This window comes from Phasianus colchicus, chromosome 3 (assembly GCF_987193195.1).
Source record: "Phasianus colchicus chromosome 3, bPhaCol1.hap1.1, whole genome shotgun sequence".
Lineage (NCBI taxonomy): Eukaryota > Metazoa > Chordata > Aves > Galliformes > Phasianidae > Phasianus > Phasianus colchicus.
In genome coordinates, this window is record NC_143438.1 from 48,600,192 (window position 1) to 48,617,278 (window position 17,087).

The 17,087-nt window shown below is 39.4% G+C and overlaps 1 protein-coding gene across 4 annotated transcripts in view; it reads left to right on the forward strand.

Moving 5' to 3' along the window:
* The window catches only part of MIB1 (MIB E3 ubiquitin protein ligase 1), a 72,567-nt gene that overhangs the window by 29,214 nt on the left and 26,266 nt on the right, over positions 1-17,087 (forward strand). For all 4 annotated transcript variants that reach the window (XM_031612922.2, XM_031612924.2, XM_031612920.2 and 1 more), the window contains exons 11-12: positions 2,161-2,358; positions 4,827-4,978. In XM_031612922.2, the coding sequence (XP_031468782.1) occupies positions 2,161-2,358; positions 4,827-4,978 (350 nt within the window). The remainder of the gene's footprint in view (positions 1-2,160; positions 2,359-4,826; positions 4,979-17,087) is intronic.

Genomic DNA, 17,087 nt, shown 5'->3' on the forward strand with positions numbered 1-17,087 from the left:
GGTGTAGAAAAATTTGCTTTTTTTTAGCAGTATATAACCAGGTTGCAGAGAAATGAATAGGTCTATCTGTTTATACAGGTTGCTTTTCTTAGACACAGTGTGGCAAAGTGTTGTGTGTTCAGTGTAAAATGTGTTGCTTTGTGTTTAAAAGCTAGTTATGCTGTGTTGATATCACTGATGAAATGATACAATCCTTGGTACTGAAATAATTTCCATATTCACTGGTACACCTTTGCTTTGTAGAAGTTTTCTACTTAAATGGCAAAAATGACAAATTTGATGCAGTACTTTGTTGCTGTGGACTAACATCTGTGAAACACCTTCATTTTAGAAGCAGTACTTTCACTGCAGTACACACTGTGCATTGCTGTTAACTAGTCTGAGCTGCTTTTTGTCTGTTCTGTAGGATCCAAGCTGCAGCATTAATCAAATTGTGGACTGATACTTCAGTGGTGTAAGGAAGGATTAGATGCATTGCAGAGGAAGGTCAAAGTGTTATCTATGCAGCTTTGAGATAAGGCATCTTGTAATCATCTGGTAGGGTTGTTAGTGTTCCCATTATCTCAATCGTAAGAAGGTTCTGTTGGTGTTGTCTCCCCTGTGCTTACCTCAGCTTAATTCTGAGTTCAAGTGGCCTCTATTTTGTCAGAAAAAAATTGTTACTGACAGCATAAGAAGCCCATTATTAAATAGTAAAACTATGTAGTAGCTTTTTAGTCCATTGAAGTGAATGGGTATCAGTTATATTGGCAGCACCGACAATATTATGTCCTTGGCATGTATAGAAATACAGTGCTTTTAGTATTTTGTTTTTATATTGAAAACATTAGATTTTGTCTTAGGAAAAATGCTTAACTAGTTGCTAGCTTTTTCTAGGTATATTAATAGACTACTATCTACATTAGACAGTTTAAATTAGCTCCTGAGACTACTGGTTTTTACAGTGAGCTTAAAAAAGCACAGACTTCTGTAAATTACTGCTCATAAAGTAGGAATTCCATACATTAAGATTTTGCGAAATCATGGTTCTGTCTCAAAATTGGAATATGTTTAAACTGTAAAATATTTAATAAATGAAGTGGGATTTCATCAGCAACCATCCCAGTAAACCTTGTAGACTGTAAATATGAAAAAGCAATTTACCGCCTTCCTGCAAAACTGTTCTCAGAATGAAGTAAAACAATACTTGTCATGCTGATGGCTAAGTTTCATCTCATGGTGATCATTCTAACTAGATGAGGAATAGTGAAAAGTTGTCTTTTCTGATCTTTTACTACACTAAACAGACAACTTTGCTTCTGGATTTTTAATCTTTTTCTATTGCCAAAACTAAATCCTGCAAATACGTAGTGATATCTCACTGCGCACGTAAGTTCAGACAAGCAACTAGCTTATGGAAATTACTGTACCATTGAAATCTCTTGTGTTGCATTTTCTTTTTGCTTTTGTGTACTCTTGTTGATGTTGAAATTTCTTGATTGATATTTTCAAAGGTATCATAAAATATCCTGAATTGCAGGGGAGAGATAAGGATTGTGAAGTCCAAGCCCTCACTAGTACAGTCCACTCTTATGGATGTTAAGAACAACCTTAACTAGCAAATTTATGACTTTAATCTGAACTGAGAATGAAGTAATGAAACTGAGATAAACTGAATTGAATTGGAATTTTAATGCTGTGAAGCTTCATCATAGAATCAGAACTTGCATTTAATTTTAGCTTCAATCCCACACTTCCTTTGGAAATAATTTATAAACTCAAAGTTAAGACATGATAAGCTCTAATATACATTAACTTAATTATATGAACAATTCTCTAGTTGTCTTCCATGATTTGGAATTTGGCAGTTCCTGGATTACAGAATGGGTTATCCTTAGTTACAGGGTGGGTGATGTGATTTTGTTTGTTTTTGTTGACAGTGGTATAGCATCGAATATCATATATTATAGTATCATATATTATAGAATACATATTTCTGTACACAGATTCTTAATTCTCTATTATTCCTTTATGGTCTGATCAATTCTTTTATTAGTTTAAACAATCTCAGTTCCATTCAAATATCCCTTTTTTCTTCAAAGAAATTTTCATGGTTCTGTTTAAATTCTTATTGAAATGAAGTGTGGAATATACAGAATTAAACTAATGTTTCTACATTAGGATAAAGATGGAGACAGGGCTGTCCATCATGCGGCCTTTGGTGACGAGGGTGCTGTGATTGAGGTTTTGCACCGAGGCAGCGCGGATCTGAACGCTCGCAACAAACGGAGGCAGACTCCACTTCATATTGCTGTCAACAAAGGTCATCTTCAAGTTGTGAAGACTTTACTGGACTTTGGCTGCCATCCTAGTCTCCAGGTAATGCAGATGTTACATACCTAAAATGTGGAGCTGTTCTACTTTTAGCGTTTGAAGCGTGTGGATGCTGTGTATAGATGATAGAATAATTACAGAAAATAGGTTGGAAGGGAACAGACCTTGTGAAGTTCTCTCTTCCCATCTTCTACCCTAACGTGACCAGCTGTAATAGAAATGCTGTTGTATTGATTGGTTTTCTAAAAAGCTTGATAAAGGCACCTGATTTACTCAGGCCAGTTCATGTTAGTTGATGTTTTCACAGACTGTGGTTATCTGTGATTAATTTTTTTTCTCCAAATTCTTGCTCTATCTAATCTGCAGCTGTTTGCAGCTTTGAATTTTTCTTTGGATGTTGATACTGTGGAATGTTCCAATGAAAGAAACCTTTTTTCCCCCCAGAATTGACCTATTATTGATACAACTGTTTAGCCAAATTCTCTTTTAAAGCTCAGACTTTTATCTAAAAGGTCATGATATGTGGGGCCTCATGTTCCATAATTACACAGGCAATTTTATCTGTAATGAATGTGGTGGAAGCTGTGACATATGAGTGGAACCTCCTGTTGAGAAAGCAGAGGAGAAGCCTGCTGTCAAATAAGCAAGTATCCATATTCTTCATGAGCTTAATGCAGTCTCATGCAGTGCATTAGTAAAAACAAATCAGAAGAGATTTGCAGTAGAAAGAAAAAGCTGTATTGTCCTCGTAAAATCAAGACACGTTAATAATACATCTACCATCTTGCTTTGCCTTCATGTCAAAAAGCAGTACATTTTTCAAAATTGTATATTCATGTAACAAAAGTAAAGCAAACTTAAAATTAATGAATATATCGATTGTGTTTCTGCTTTTACCTGGCTTCACGTGTAGATTCTTGAACTTGCTGAGGCTGAGCTGTCAGCCAGCTAGTGTTCATCCATACCCTCTTTAGTATTTGTTGAACTTTGGATAAGTGAAGAGTCTTTTGTCGTGAGTTTAGTCAGAGGTGATAATGTATACAATGATCTGTGGGTAGCCAAAGTGAATATCTGACTCGAAATAACAGAAATGTGTTTGGTTTGAAAAATTCAGTAGAATGGTGCTGTAGATCTCTACCTGGAAAATAAAACTGTCATTGAACATAATGAACTTTCAGATCCTGCAGGTCTGAACGCTAACATGCAAATGTGAGTAGACGACTGAGTTGGTGGATAAGAGCACAGAGTAGTCAGATTGAGTCATGACTGGAATTTAAGTGCCCATCACTCTTCTACTGAAGCTTATTCTCTGTGTAAACAGAAGCATGTTAATTTGTAAGCAGTAAATTCAGCAAATACCATCAATTAGACTGGATAAAAGCTGCATAGTTAAATTCTAGCAAGCTGGTTCAAGTGTTTCCTTTATTTGACACTTTTTGTTTGTCAATTTGTGATTCTCATGGTTCCAAGATTCAAAAGATTTATTTTCTTAATATATTGTATTGCTAAAATGTTCAGTTCCTGTGTTTATCAGTTAGTAGTTGAGTCAGTGACAAAAGTCTTCCTGACTTATATGGTGTTAAAATTTTACTGGAAGCATAAATCTGGAGAGTTTGCTTAGATAGCAGCAAATAAGCATAAATGGATGTGTTTTCTCACTGTTAATCATAGGACATTCCTTTTTAGCCCAACCATTTGGGTCCTTGAATAAGTAATGCTCAAACTACTTTTAGGAATAAGTAGTATTTCCCCTTATTTGGGATATTTGAAGAATAAAATGACAAGCTAAAAATATAAATGATTTGTCTTCTTCAATTTAATTATGCAATGAAATCAGAGAAATATTTTCATTTTCCTTGTGTAATTTAATCCAGTATGAGCTATAAGAAGTTTAAAAGCTTAATATTGCTTGTGACGTTGGCCTTTGCTTCATGGAAAATGATGTGCTTCAGTTAAAATGACAGATGTGCTTAAGTTCATTATTTGGTCTGCATTTTATTTTTTGATTCTCTTAAGCTTTTATTCCCTATCATCTTTTTGGCACTATCTTTTACGTTGTTAATTACTAACTCAATCTTTCACCATCATCACTCAGAATTCCCTGCCTTCTCCCTGCCTGGCTAATCTTTGTTGTGATGTTCTTGTTGCTGACCTTCTGTTACTCAGAAATGTTAATTTGGGCATCTCATTAATCCAGATGTGAAATACAGAAGCTGATATCTACACCAGTATCTGCAGTGTTGTCACATGCAATGCATACTTAAACTCTGGTTTGGAGTTCTAGTAGCTGCGTAATCATAGAAAACTGGGAGCCCAGGGAGGGATTACCTACTTGAGTGTTTCCAAAACCAGAACAAGAGCAGAAGCACCGTGCTCTGAACTCTGCAATATAGCCACACTTCTAGAAACAAAGACCTGTTTTGTGCAGTGAGTTTTTCCTGGTGATATTTACGTGTTACTTCTTCTTAGTGTGGATGCATACAGAAACTGATGTAAGCTGTTTCTGGTTTCAGGATTCTGAAGGTGACACTCCACTCCATGATGCAATAAGTAAAAAACGTGATGACATCCTGGCTGTATTGTTAGAAGCTGGTGCAGATGTTACTATCACCAACAACAATGGCTTTAATGCTCTTCACCATGCTGCACTGAGAGGAAACCCAAGGTAAAGATTTGTTTTTAAAAAATATTTTCTCATTTGTGAGAGGAAGACAAGTGCATAGAAATGTAGAATAATGGTTTTCTTTCAAAAGGTCTTTGAGTCTGCATATAATTGTTTCTTAAATTTTGATATTGCTTAGATAGGAATTGTTTCTAATAGTAGAGTAGCCACAATTAGAATGAAACTGCTAATCTGCTGCATTCAGTGCTCTGTTGGGGCAACTCTGGATCTCTGTAGAAGTCTGTAAAAGTTTACGAATAGGCTTTTAGAAGGGAGAAGTTAAGTAGGATCTTAAAGCATTTGTAAAAATGCTTCTGTTCTTCTTCCCCAGTTCCAACATTCAAGGGATTTGAATTTTTAGAAACACTTGAGTGATTTCTAAAGATACTGCGTGGTTATAAAGTGATAGGATTGTTGGGTTCAATCCCCTTTGGTAAAAGAAACGTGATTTTGTCAAAAGCGTGTGTAGAAGGAATTTCTTCTTTATGTAACTGGTTATTCTGAAGAAGTTAAATTTAAGGCATAATTTATTTTGTTTTATTTGCATACTGTGCATCTGTGTTGAATCCTGAGTTAAGGTAGATTGCGAAGAAAAATGATTGTGTTGGTAGAACTTTGTGGGAGAACTTGCTGGTTGCTTATTATGTTATGGATAAACTGATTTTCTTGAAGGCTGTTATAATAACAGGATTTTGGTGATGTTGCATGGTGGAGAATTGTCTTTGCATGAAGAGAGAAATGTATATGCTTGCTTGTTTACTGCTAAATTTTGCTGCATTTCAGTTGAATGAAGCTAGATGAATAAGGGTGTATATTGTGTATGGGAATAACATGTGGGTGAGTGTCTTAGCATATAGCTATCGAGGCTGATAGTCAAAGTAAATATGAGTGTTTACATAAGTGATTCCATTCATTTTACATAAGTTGAAAGTTGTGGTTGGGAGTGTTGATAGGAACAATAACTATTTACAGCTTTCTACAGAGCCTGTAATAGGACTCTAAGAGAACGTTTTGAAGATGTTGTGAAGGGAGCATATTTTTGGCATTCAAGGACAGTTGTTTCACAAATGAGTAACTTACTCTCCATATGAACTCTCCATATATACTTTAACAGTGTTAACCAGGAATACTGTGTGCAGTCTCCAGTTACCTGGCCTGAATTCCTTTTAACTTGTGTTACCTTCATTAGGCTCCTGTCACGGTTGGTTTGCATGAAAAACAATCTCAATATGAAATGCAAGGAAAGTGTATGGAAAAAGAGCTCTTCTGGGGATACTGAAGAATTTTTTGTGGGTGAACGTTTTAGGAGCTACAAGATTTTTCTTTGACAGAGAGATCAAAATTGGAGCTTGGACTAGTTTGGTTTGACAACTGGTAGAACATGAGGCATAATACAGCTTTTTCCTTGAATCCTTTCTTCTTTCTGAAAGTTTTTACTTGAAGAATAAAAAATATTTTCAATACTGGTGATCTGAACCTTATGTAGGTTTCCCTGTATATGTGTTTTGACTAGCATCTGAAAAGGCTTGTTATGTAAAGCAGTTAGATATCTACATTCTGGTTGCAGCTGTGCTTGAGTACCTCTGAAGCAGGTAGACAGAGAGAATCTTTTTTTCTGCTATGGAAGTTGGTAGGTTTTTTTTCCCCACAGAAATTTACACATCGACCTGGGAAGAAGTCAATGGAAATGAAAAGATTTCAAAAAGATTTCTTTTGTGCCACTCCTTCCACACATTCTCCCCCAGCCCCAATCATAATTATTTGATTCATTTGAGAGTTGAGTTCTGCTTTCATTTAGTCTTAAATGATTAGCATTTATTTCATTATGTTGATCTGTAGTTCTGCCACTGGCCTCTCTCCAGGTGAAAGCAGATTTTTTTGTATTAGTCACCTGTTCTTTCTAATCTGATATAGAACAATAGATACTACCAATCTGTTAAATGCACTGAGCACAAAATATTTAAAGTACTGTTAAAAATAATACTCTGAATTTTACCTTGTAGCTGTTATGGATCACAAGCAGTACATAATACATTCTGCTTGAAGCCTTACTTAAGCATTTACTTGTATTTCCTAATCTAAGCTTTCTAAGCTGGAGTTTGTGTGGCTAGAGGCTATGGTGCCATATATGGAATAGACTGCACTAGACTCCCCTTAAGGTCAAATATAAATATATAAATAATTATTGTACGAATGTTTTGTTTTCATTTAAAGTACCGTGAACCTTTAAGCTCAGCAGACTTTTGTCTCCTCAGCGTTAATGAGATTTTTCAGAATAATATTTGAATATACTGTACAGATCAGTTCTGTTTCCCACGTTTTCAACTTTTGGTTATGTTTGATCTATTCACGTACCTGTGACTTTTGAGTTTTTCATCTGAAGATGAGACTGTGAAGTGTGGGTGTATTATATATCCATTGCCCCAGTTAGATGGAGATTTGCATTGTATCTTGTGAAGAGAGCTATTCACACTGCAGTCAGCATCCTAAATGGAGGCTGCTTTTGGAGCTGACTTCTCTTGGCACATGTACTACTAGCTCCTCAGACCATTCTTTGGTACTGAGGAACTATTCTTTAGGTTAAAAAAAATATTGGAATAAGATGCAGCTTTTACACTGCTCTTTGATAGCAAGCAGTTTGTCATGTCTGTGTTCATAAACTAGCAAATAGGAAATAGTGTTTCAAAATGGAATTGCAAGTTTTCCCCCTTGTTGTTATATTATTTTTCATAGATCTGTCCTTTTAGAATGTGCAGATGGTTTGAGCTGGTTGGTAATGGAGTTTAACTGACGTGTTCTGTGAGAGTTAGGACTTCAGCTGTTCTTAGTATCTCAGGAATTTGTGGTGTTTGGTCACGCAAGTCCTCAGAGACAAGGTCTGGAATAATCAGAGTTGTAAAATTATTTTCTGAAATAGTAAAAGCAATCTTTGCTTCCATATTTGCTCTTCAGACAATGTAGACTGAAGCTGAATGCTTCAAAAAAAAAAAAAAAAGCATGCTCTTAAAACTGTTTACTATTAAGTATTATGTCAGAAAATGCTTTGAAAGAAGACTTTTGTTCAGGTTGGTGTTGAGAAGGAATATAATATCCATGGGCAGACCTATAATTAGATAGCCTGTAGCTGCTGAGGTCAGTGACAAATTTATCTTTAAATAGTAAATAATATGCCCAGATAGCATACAAGACAGCAAATACAATTTCTCCCCAGGGGTGTTGCTTCCCTCGTGCAATTTGTTGTATTTTTTTTAAAGGAGAGAAGGGGACAAAGGAAAGTGAGGGATAACAGAGGTGTCCAGAAAGTAGATGTGCTATTGCAAATACTGTTCATTTTAAATCTTCTTTTTGGGGGGGTCAGTTCTGTTAAAAGTGCAGCAGACTTGAGGAAAAATACAGGAGACAATCAGTCATTGGAAAATGTGTTTATTTTGCTGTTCGCCTATCTTCAAAAATGTTTTAAGGTCAATTTGCAGTGAATATAGACATGATATTAAACACCATTAGCTGTTTATTTACAGGTACAACCTTGAGATTTTCGAACTATGGAATTCACTATACTTCTTGTTACCTTCTGTCTTCTAAGTGCCTGGGAAAAATTAACCCTCTCTGCAAAGGACTGCATAATTATTCTGGCTTAGTGTCTAGCTTTAAATATATAAAAAAATCCTGTAGTGATCAATGCATAGCTACAGCTGGTTGAAGGGGACCAAATCCATTGAAGAGGTGATTTGGTTCCATTTTACCAGCTTTAGCAAAGCATTGGAGTGCAGGAAGGTTATAATTTAATAATATATTTTTAAGACGCTTTAGCATATGTGGACCATTCACAAAGAACGTGTGGCTTTCTCCTGAGTTGTTTTGTTTCTAGTCATTGCAAATTTAAATTCTTTAATTTTGAAGTGGCAAAATGGAAAGATATGTGCCAGCAAGGCCTTATATGTATGTACAGGCTTGTATTTTCCTTGCCTATTTCTTTGAGTCTCAGCTCAAATTCTAGTTGCAGTATAAACTATTCTTGACCTGCAATAATGAAATTCTAGGGTAGTGACCAGAAACAGCGTGCTTTCAGGTTGTACTCACGTGGAGTTCCTTTGCCTCTCAATGTTAAGCATTACTGGAGAGAAGGTTTCATTTTGCCACCTCCCTACCCCCTTGGTTTTCTGGCAGGTTACCCTTAGCAGCTGCTTTAGTGCTGTACTTGCTTAGCACAAGTGTAAATGTCAAGTGCTTTTAATTCCATCACTATATCTCTGGTTAGTATTAACTTTTTAGGAACAATTACATAATATAGCAAGACAGATATTTTTTTTTTCCTACTTGATTGTATATGTAAATGTTATATATCAGGTAAAATGCAGTTTTAAAAAAATGAAAGATCTGGGATTTAATCTGTTTTTTTTATTCCCCTAAACCAAGCCTCCTTTAATACATGTGCACATAGCTTTTTATACCATAACTTTTTATATGTTGTGTGCTGAATTCAGTGGTGTTTTTTTTTTTAAATGAGCTTTGACTGCAATGGGAAATAGTAGACAAAAGTTAGTTGGAGCCATTCACTAATAATGACTGCATCAAGTATAGTCTGCATCTGTTTGCTGCATGGTCTGATACTGGTGAGAAGATTTATGTAAATATATTCCCAACACCATGCATGCTAATAGAAACATAGCAGGTGTGTCACTTGGACTTCAGCATTAAAGATGGTTATAAAATTAGTTTCTATTTTTACCAGTTATACAGGAACTGTTTTACAGATACAGCTGCTCAAGTGCGCTTTTGGATGGTAATACAGTTGCATGTACTGGCCATATCGGGACAAAAAACGGCCATGGAAAAAAAGCCGTGTAGCATTTGATAATGTCAGCATCTGTTATCCCTGTCAGTCACACAGTTGAAATGTTTGAGTTACAACTGTGTCAGCAGATGCCCAAAGTTCAACGTGTGCTCGGTTAAAAACCGAACAGCTGATCTAAGTGATGGATGTGACATTTCAGAGTGACTGGATATGTATTCTTAGAGCTACGCTAACATGAACTAGCAGGAAGCAGTGTCAACGTATAATTTTAACTTCTGTGTCACTCAGAACTGTCATCTTGTTTCGGAACAGCGCTGCAGTGTTACACAAAGCAGAGGAGAGAGAACGTGGCATGATGACTTGTTACCAAAAACCTCTCTAAATACATTTGAGATGTTAAAAAGTTTGAGGATACAGTGGAGGCCAAATCAATTAGCGCGGAGGACAGGAACTCTTCAGTAGAACAACTGGATGCTTAGCAATTAACCTCTCTGTAAAGCTGGTGGTAATACCAGATTACTTCTGTGAGCGTGATCAAGTTCAGTAGCATCACTCTGAGAATAGCCACTATGGTTTGATTGTTTCCAGCTATAAAGTAGATTTTAATTTGGATTTAAAGATGCCGTTGTCTTTATGCCACAGTATCTGCTTACAAGAGAAATGGCTTTAAAAAAAATGTTAAGCATTTCATTTCAGCAAATGGTTCTGATAAGAGAACCATTCTTCCTTCTTACTTCTGTGGTTCTTTCTTCTGTGCGTTACTCTTTAGTTTCAGGCAATAAAAATGGCAGGCTATGTATAATAGCTATTTGAGAATTATTTTAGTATTTTAAAAATAAGGTTCTCAATCTAAAATTGGTATGTTGCTTTTTGTTTTTGTTGTTGGCTTTTTCACCAGACATTTTAGTAAGCACATAGATAGATTAGAATTCTTAATCTGGGACAAATGTGCCTGTTTCTCATGAATGTATCATCTAACTGCTCTTAGAAGGCTGCTTTATGAATAGAATTGCTGTACTGGTGAGCTCAGAGTATTCCTTTGATTTTTTTTCTCTATTCCTGAATTTAGTATTGAGCCTCTTAACTTAGGGATGGCATGCATTTGCATATTTTAATTAATCCTGCTTTTAAAACTTGAAACTGTTGTGGGACTCTTTTCCAGAGCATGTCTCAAAATTTTCAAGGTGTTGCAAAATGTTTGCATGGCCAATTTTCTTAAATCCAGATTTAAAGTAAATGTGGTTAATTTGAAAATGATATGTAAGGTAACTTAAGTAAATGTTATTTGCCATCTGTGTTTCCCTTTAGGAATCTGTCAATAGCTTTAATCTGCTGACTAGCAACTGGAGACTAGAAATCTCTGCATTGTCACTTTCTGTGCATAAACCAGACACAGCAGTTTGTACTGAAGAGCTCAGTGAGCATAGTAAATGCTGATTTGGAGAAATTTCTAACTTAAATGTTATATACTAAATGATAGATGTCATTGTACTTAATGTACTTTGTAAATCCTTTTCTCTAAATCACAGCCTTAATTTCTCATCTGTTTCTGCTTATGTCCTGGTTGCAGTCAGTAAGTTGTTAAATATTCTGTGGTAGATGCAAATTTAAAAGGTGTCATTGTAAGTATACAGAACTTGCTGTGATCAGTAAAACAATGGCTTGGTTAAATGAGATGTGTTTTGGTAATCGGGCTGTTAAAGCTTGTTTAGGTTCTATTGTATGAGGTGTATTGTAATCATAACTTTTGCTGATCTGAATTAACATGTTGAACTGTTTGTTCCCAGCCTCGTTCTGGGTTTTGTGTTTACAGCTGATGTTCTGTTTGTAATCCAAGAAAAACTTTCTCAACCCATGTATATAGTCCCTTAACTTAATGCCTTGTGAGTTGTTACTAATAAGTATGTGTTATTTAGGCAATACCAGCTGACCCTTAGCCAGTTAACTTGTCACTTGAATGTCATTCAAATGTGGGGAAGCATGCTCTTCCCAACAGCTGTTAGTTTCCTCTTACTGGTCGTTCTTTGCCTGCCAAAAATACATACTTCTTTACATTCCATAGCATTGTATGTTCATATGGGTACATAAAGAAGTATGTGCTCTGAGCAGGTACTTGTAGAGTTGCTGAACTACCTGTCAAATGAACCTGAAAAGCACTTTGCTGCTTACTGGTTCTTTCATTAAGTAAAATTCAGGGCTGAGATTTCTTTGGGAGAACAATGTTACAATTAACTGATGATAAAAACCCCATCTTATCAATCTAACTGAATTTAACAATGCAATTTACCTGTGCAGTGGCTTAAAGCCAGTTATAGCTCATTGCTCTGATGGCACTGACATGAGAAGTGCTTATTCAGGCTTCTGCAGCTGCTTGCTGTTCTGAGCAACCAGGGTTGAATGGAGACTTGAATCACTGGTAATTTTGCATGATGTTCTTGGGATTTGGAGTTGTATTCCACTGCGAAAGAGCCAGCTTTCTCTGAGGTCTTCAGGCATACTTCCACGTGTGCTTCTTCATGTAGGATCCTGGAGGGAACCACAAGCTCATACAATACAGCAGTTAGAAACTTCCTTACCCTCCCCAGCCCCACCTCCCTTCATACACGGCTTCATACACCCCGTGTTCTGCAAACTCATTGCAGGTTTCTGCTGTAGCTGAGAGTAGTCTTAAAAAGTGGATGCATGTGTGCCAGTAGTGGTCCTGCTTATCGCAGGCATAATGGCACGGAGTTCAGCAAACAACCTCTAACTGCTGCGACAGGGTTTGGATTGTCAGGCCCAAGGTCACATGTGACAACTCATTCCTATTCGATACTTCTACAGAACAGGGTTGCTTTTCTTTTTGTTTTTTTTCCTAAATTTGCACTCACCTGCTTCAGTCAAAATGCTGTTCACACTTTAAATGTTATGGAATTTTAAAAGCCCAACAACCCCAGCCAAACCATTTGATCAGACTTCGCTAGGTCTGGAATGAAAGTTAAACATTAGGTGTGTTGGGGGGGTTTGGCTCCACAGAGTTGTCAGACACCGCTTGGGGCTGCGTAAGTTGTGGTTCGGAGGTTCACTGTGGTTACTGTGAGGAGTAAGCTTTCTTTTTCCAGCGTTAGAAGGTAAATGGTGTGACAGTTAGTAAATATACTAGTGGTAAGGCAAGCCGAGAGCAGAGGTAGTATGGATTTCTGCAGTTCATGGCAGAGCCCTAGTGCAGCTGGCAGTGAGCAAATCAGCGTGTGGCAGAAGCCGGCACAGCGCTGAGAGCAGCAATGCAGCAGCATCCTAGTGCTGTAAGTAGGTTGTTCCCTTGTGCAGCCGAGATAAAGCACCTCTGTGTAGCTTCAGAGCTCTGCCCGGCCGTGCTGGTGGCTTTTTGTGTGGTTGGTAGCCCTTTAGTTGTGGTTTGCATAGGAAAACAGGAACGTATCAGTGAAACTAACGCTGACTGTTTGCTGAGCAGTTAATGGCATTGCAGTATCTGAGTTGATCTTCTCTAGCAAGAATTCTGCCTGACAAGTTGGGCTTTCTTGCTAGGAATTTTGGACTCGTGTTGTTTTCTTTCTGCCTGTTCTTTACACCACCAGTGCATGATACTCCACCACACTCAAACCAAGCTGCTCCCAGAGCAGAGGGATTAATCACAACTTAGAAAAAGAAAAAAAAAAAAAAGAAAAACAATAACCAAAAAAGAAAACCCATCTAGTAAATAAGTCACACATGCAGAAAGTCATAGGCATCCTTAAACGTGCAGAACACGGCAGGCGGTGTGGCGGTGCGTTACCTGAGCTCAGGGTCATGCAGGCTGGCAGCAGTGCGGCCAGGGCCCGGCAGCTGCCATCTCACCGCCAGCTCCTCGGGCCGGGCCGGGCCTGCAGGGTGCGGAGAGGTGCGGGGCCGGCGGCACCTGCTGCCTGCGCTGGGGTGGTGGTGGTGATGGTGGTGGTGGAGAGGTGGTACCTCACGGCTGCTGGGCTGGGAGCTAAGAGTCCAAGGATGGGTGCTGGCAAGCCATGAGAAGGTGGGCTTAGATGAGAGTAATCACAGGCAAAAAGGAGGGGGGGGGGGAGGAGAAGGGGGGAAAAAAGCCCAAAAAGGAAATCAGCCCCCTCCCCAAAAAAAAGTTGGGAGTCTCTTCAGAAAAATTAAAAATAAATAAATAAAGGAAGGCAGCGATCGTCTCCCCCCCTCCCGCAGTGGTGGTTCCTTCTGGCTCCCGCGGCCGAGCCCCGCATCCTCCCGTGCCCGAGCTGCGCTCCCGGGGCGCGCCGCCGCAGCTCCGTGCTGCCGGAGCCCTCCTTCCTCCTTCCTTCCTTCCTTCCGTCCGCAGAGGTCAGCACCCCGCCGCCCGCACTGCCGCTCGCGGGCCGCAGCCCCGCCGCCGGGCTTTATAGGCGGCTAAGCATTTGAAACACGCACAGCCGGGCCGCCCGGCTCCCCCGCGCCTCGCTCTTCCCTGACCATATTTAGTCAACCCTCGCAAAAAATAGCCTCCCAGCTGCCGATTGTCGATCCGGGCGCTCTCCCGCGCTCCGCCTATCGATTGAGCGGCCTGCGGGTCCGCTGCGCCCGGGGAGTTCCGCGCCGGGGGAGATCCGCGCTTCCAGCCCCGCCCGAGGGCGGCGGGACCCCGCGTGTGGCGGCCGGAGGAGACCGGCCCGGGGGGTGGGGGGCGGGAGGTGAGCCCGGAGGGCAGCGGATTCCTGTGATTCGCCGCTGCGGTGTTCGGTAGTCCTGCAGTGTTCCGTGCTAAACTAGGAAACGGGTTCTGAAAATTAAATGGAAGCGTGAGGTTGGTGCTGCTGTTCTGTGGAAAACGATCTAAGAGAAAGGAAGAAAAGATAGCAACTCAACCCTGAACAGCACACTCGGTCTGATTTTTGTGTGTACAGAACTGGCCTCTAACTGCACCAGTGCAACACATGCAGAATAGAAAAGTATGTTCGTCTCTGTATGAATATCTGCAATGTTTTTCTCTGAAGTGAATAAAGTAACTGACATATACGACAGAATACAGAGCCCTAATATTTCAAGATCTTACTGTTCGCACGGCGGTCTTTACGTTCCTTGTGAGCAAGAGTGAAAGTGCTGAAGAGTTTCCTCACTGTAAAGCTAACCATCTCTGCAAACACTGACACAGTGTGTTGTTACTCATCCATGTAAGCCCAGCACCCTGAGGGCAGAGCCCTGAAGGGACGCTCCTGGATCATGGTTGGCTCATTTCCTCTCCTTTTTGTGCAGTCTGTGTTCCCCAGTTGTGGGCTCCCACTTGTCCCATAGTTCCTGTTGCAGCAGGGCTCTCTGGTTGCATTTGTTTCCCATTGATTTCAAAGCTGTGCTCTGAAGACTAAATTGATGTTCTGCTTCTGCAGAGTATATTTTTGTGATCCCTGTGTATTACATACCTTACTGCTCCTTTAGATTCGTGCTTATTGAACTGAAATTCTCAAGTGCTGAGAACTGATTGATAATACTGAAAATTGAAAGAAGGAAGCAGCCTTTGCTTAAACACATGCTAACTAAGCGATCTGATGGATACGAAATGCTGAACTCTGGTTGTGTGGTGCTCAGTAGCTGCTCCCAGGTGCTGCTCCACGCGTCACTTGTTCTGGGGATGCTCCTTTCCCACTCTGAGCACAGCTGTCTGTGTGCTGCTGTGAGCCGGGGCAGCGGGCTGCCTGGCCTGGAGCTGCGTGCTGACGTGCGCTGCAGATCACAGCGCTGCCAAAAATAGTGCTGTCCCGCTCCTGTGTTACTTCTTGCACTGTGTTGGTACAAATACTTCTTTTGGCTCCCAGTGAGCAGGACCAGAGTAGTAATCTGCATGAGAAATAATCCTACAGAACGAGGTCATTCTTTGTAGGTGCTGTGGTGGGAATTACTTTTATTTTCGAACAAATGTGGTCGGAAGACAAGATTAGGATAGGTAAAATGTAGTCTTGCTGCTTTTGTGTTTTAAAGTATATGTAAATATATACTTTAAAAGATGACTTTGCAATTGCAGCTGTCTTTAGATCTGTTTCATTAAATATTGTAGATATAAGAGGAAGCATGTGAACAGGTTTTGCTGAGCAGGGCTGGGGATGAGTGGAGGAATGAGTGTGTGGGTGGGGGAGCAACATTTCAAGGCACAGTTTAATGTGAAGTATCATGTGTGAGAAAGATGTTGTCACACTGTAACACTGGAAAGCTAACCTGAGGGAGGAGAATGGCAGGAGAGTAGAGAAACTTGTAGTAGGGTGCACTGAATCATTATTACAACCTCTAGAGATAAGGTTTCCTGATCAGTTTGTGCTGAACTAAGGCTTTGCTCCTGGGAAGGGCAGTCTGCCCTCCCTACAGCTCCAGATCCAGTGCTTCCTTCTTCCTATTGCTCTGAAGTTGCAGTGTAACCTGGTGGAGCTCACTGATCTGACTGAAAGTGAGTGTACCTAGTTTGCAGTCTGGCAGGTCGTTTCAGTGATTGTTTATGCAGCCAACATAATGCTTGCATTGGCAGAGTAGGGGAAAGTGGGACAGTGTCTTTTGATGGCAGCTTAAGCTAAATGTGCTTAAGCAGATGTGTAGTGTCTTTTTTTACTTCAACATATGCATCTATTGTCTACCAAAACAAACATAAAGCAACCAACCTTCCCCTTTATCATGCTGCATGCAGTTGAATTGCAGTTAGTAGCAGAGAATCTCCTTCACTGTTTTTCTTTAAAGAGGATAGAAGGATAGGTTTGCAGTAAAGAATGTTAAACCTCAAATCTTTTCTATACAGCAGTGTGGTAGTTTTGTCTTCCTTGTAAGTACCTTTTACCTTGTAGGTTTTACAAATAAAGCCTCTATGCAATGCTTAATGCAGCTTTCTAAGGTAATGCCCACAAAGTCATAGAACCACAGAACATCCCAAGTTGGAAGAGACCCACTAGGATAATAGAGTCCAATTCCTGGCTCTGCATAGGACCACCCAAAATTCAAACTGTGTCTAAAAGTGTTGTGAGCAACTGTAAAAATTCTGTAAGAAGAAATACACAAGGAAAAAATCATGTATATAGGTCAATAATGAATACTATACTGTATGTTCTAGCCATTGGTCATGACACTGATGACTGCTTTGTCTGAAAATTCATGCTGTTGAGTTTGTGTTCTGATACACTTCATTATTTAAATATGCGTATGTTAAGCCATGATTCCAGACTCTCTGAATAAAAATAATAATAATAAAAAAAACAACACTCAAAAAGCATATTTGAATGGCAAGGTCAAATTAAAGCTTTAACAGAATATAAACGGGTGTTTCTTGTACCAAGTCACTACCAACTGTTGGAGCCTAGATGGTGA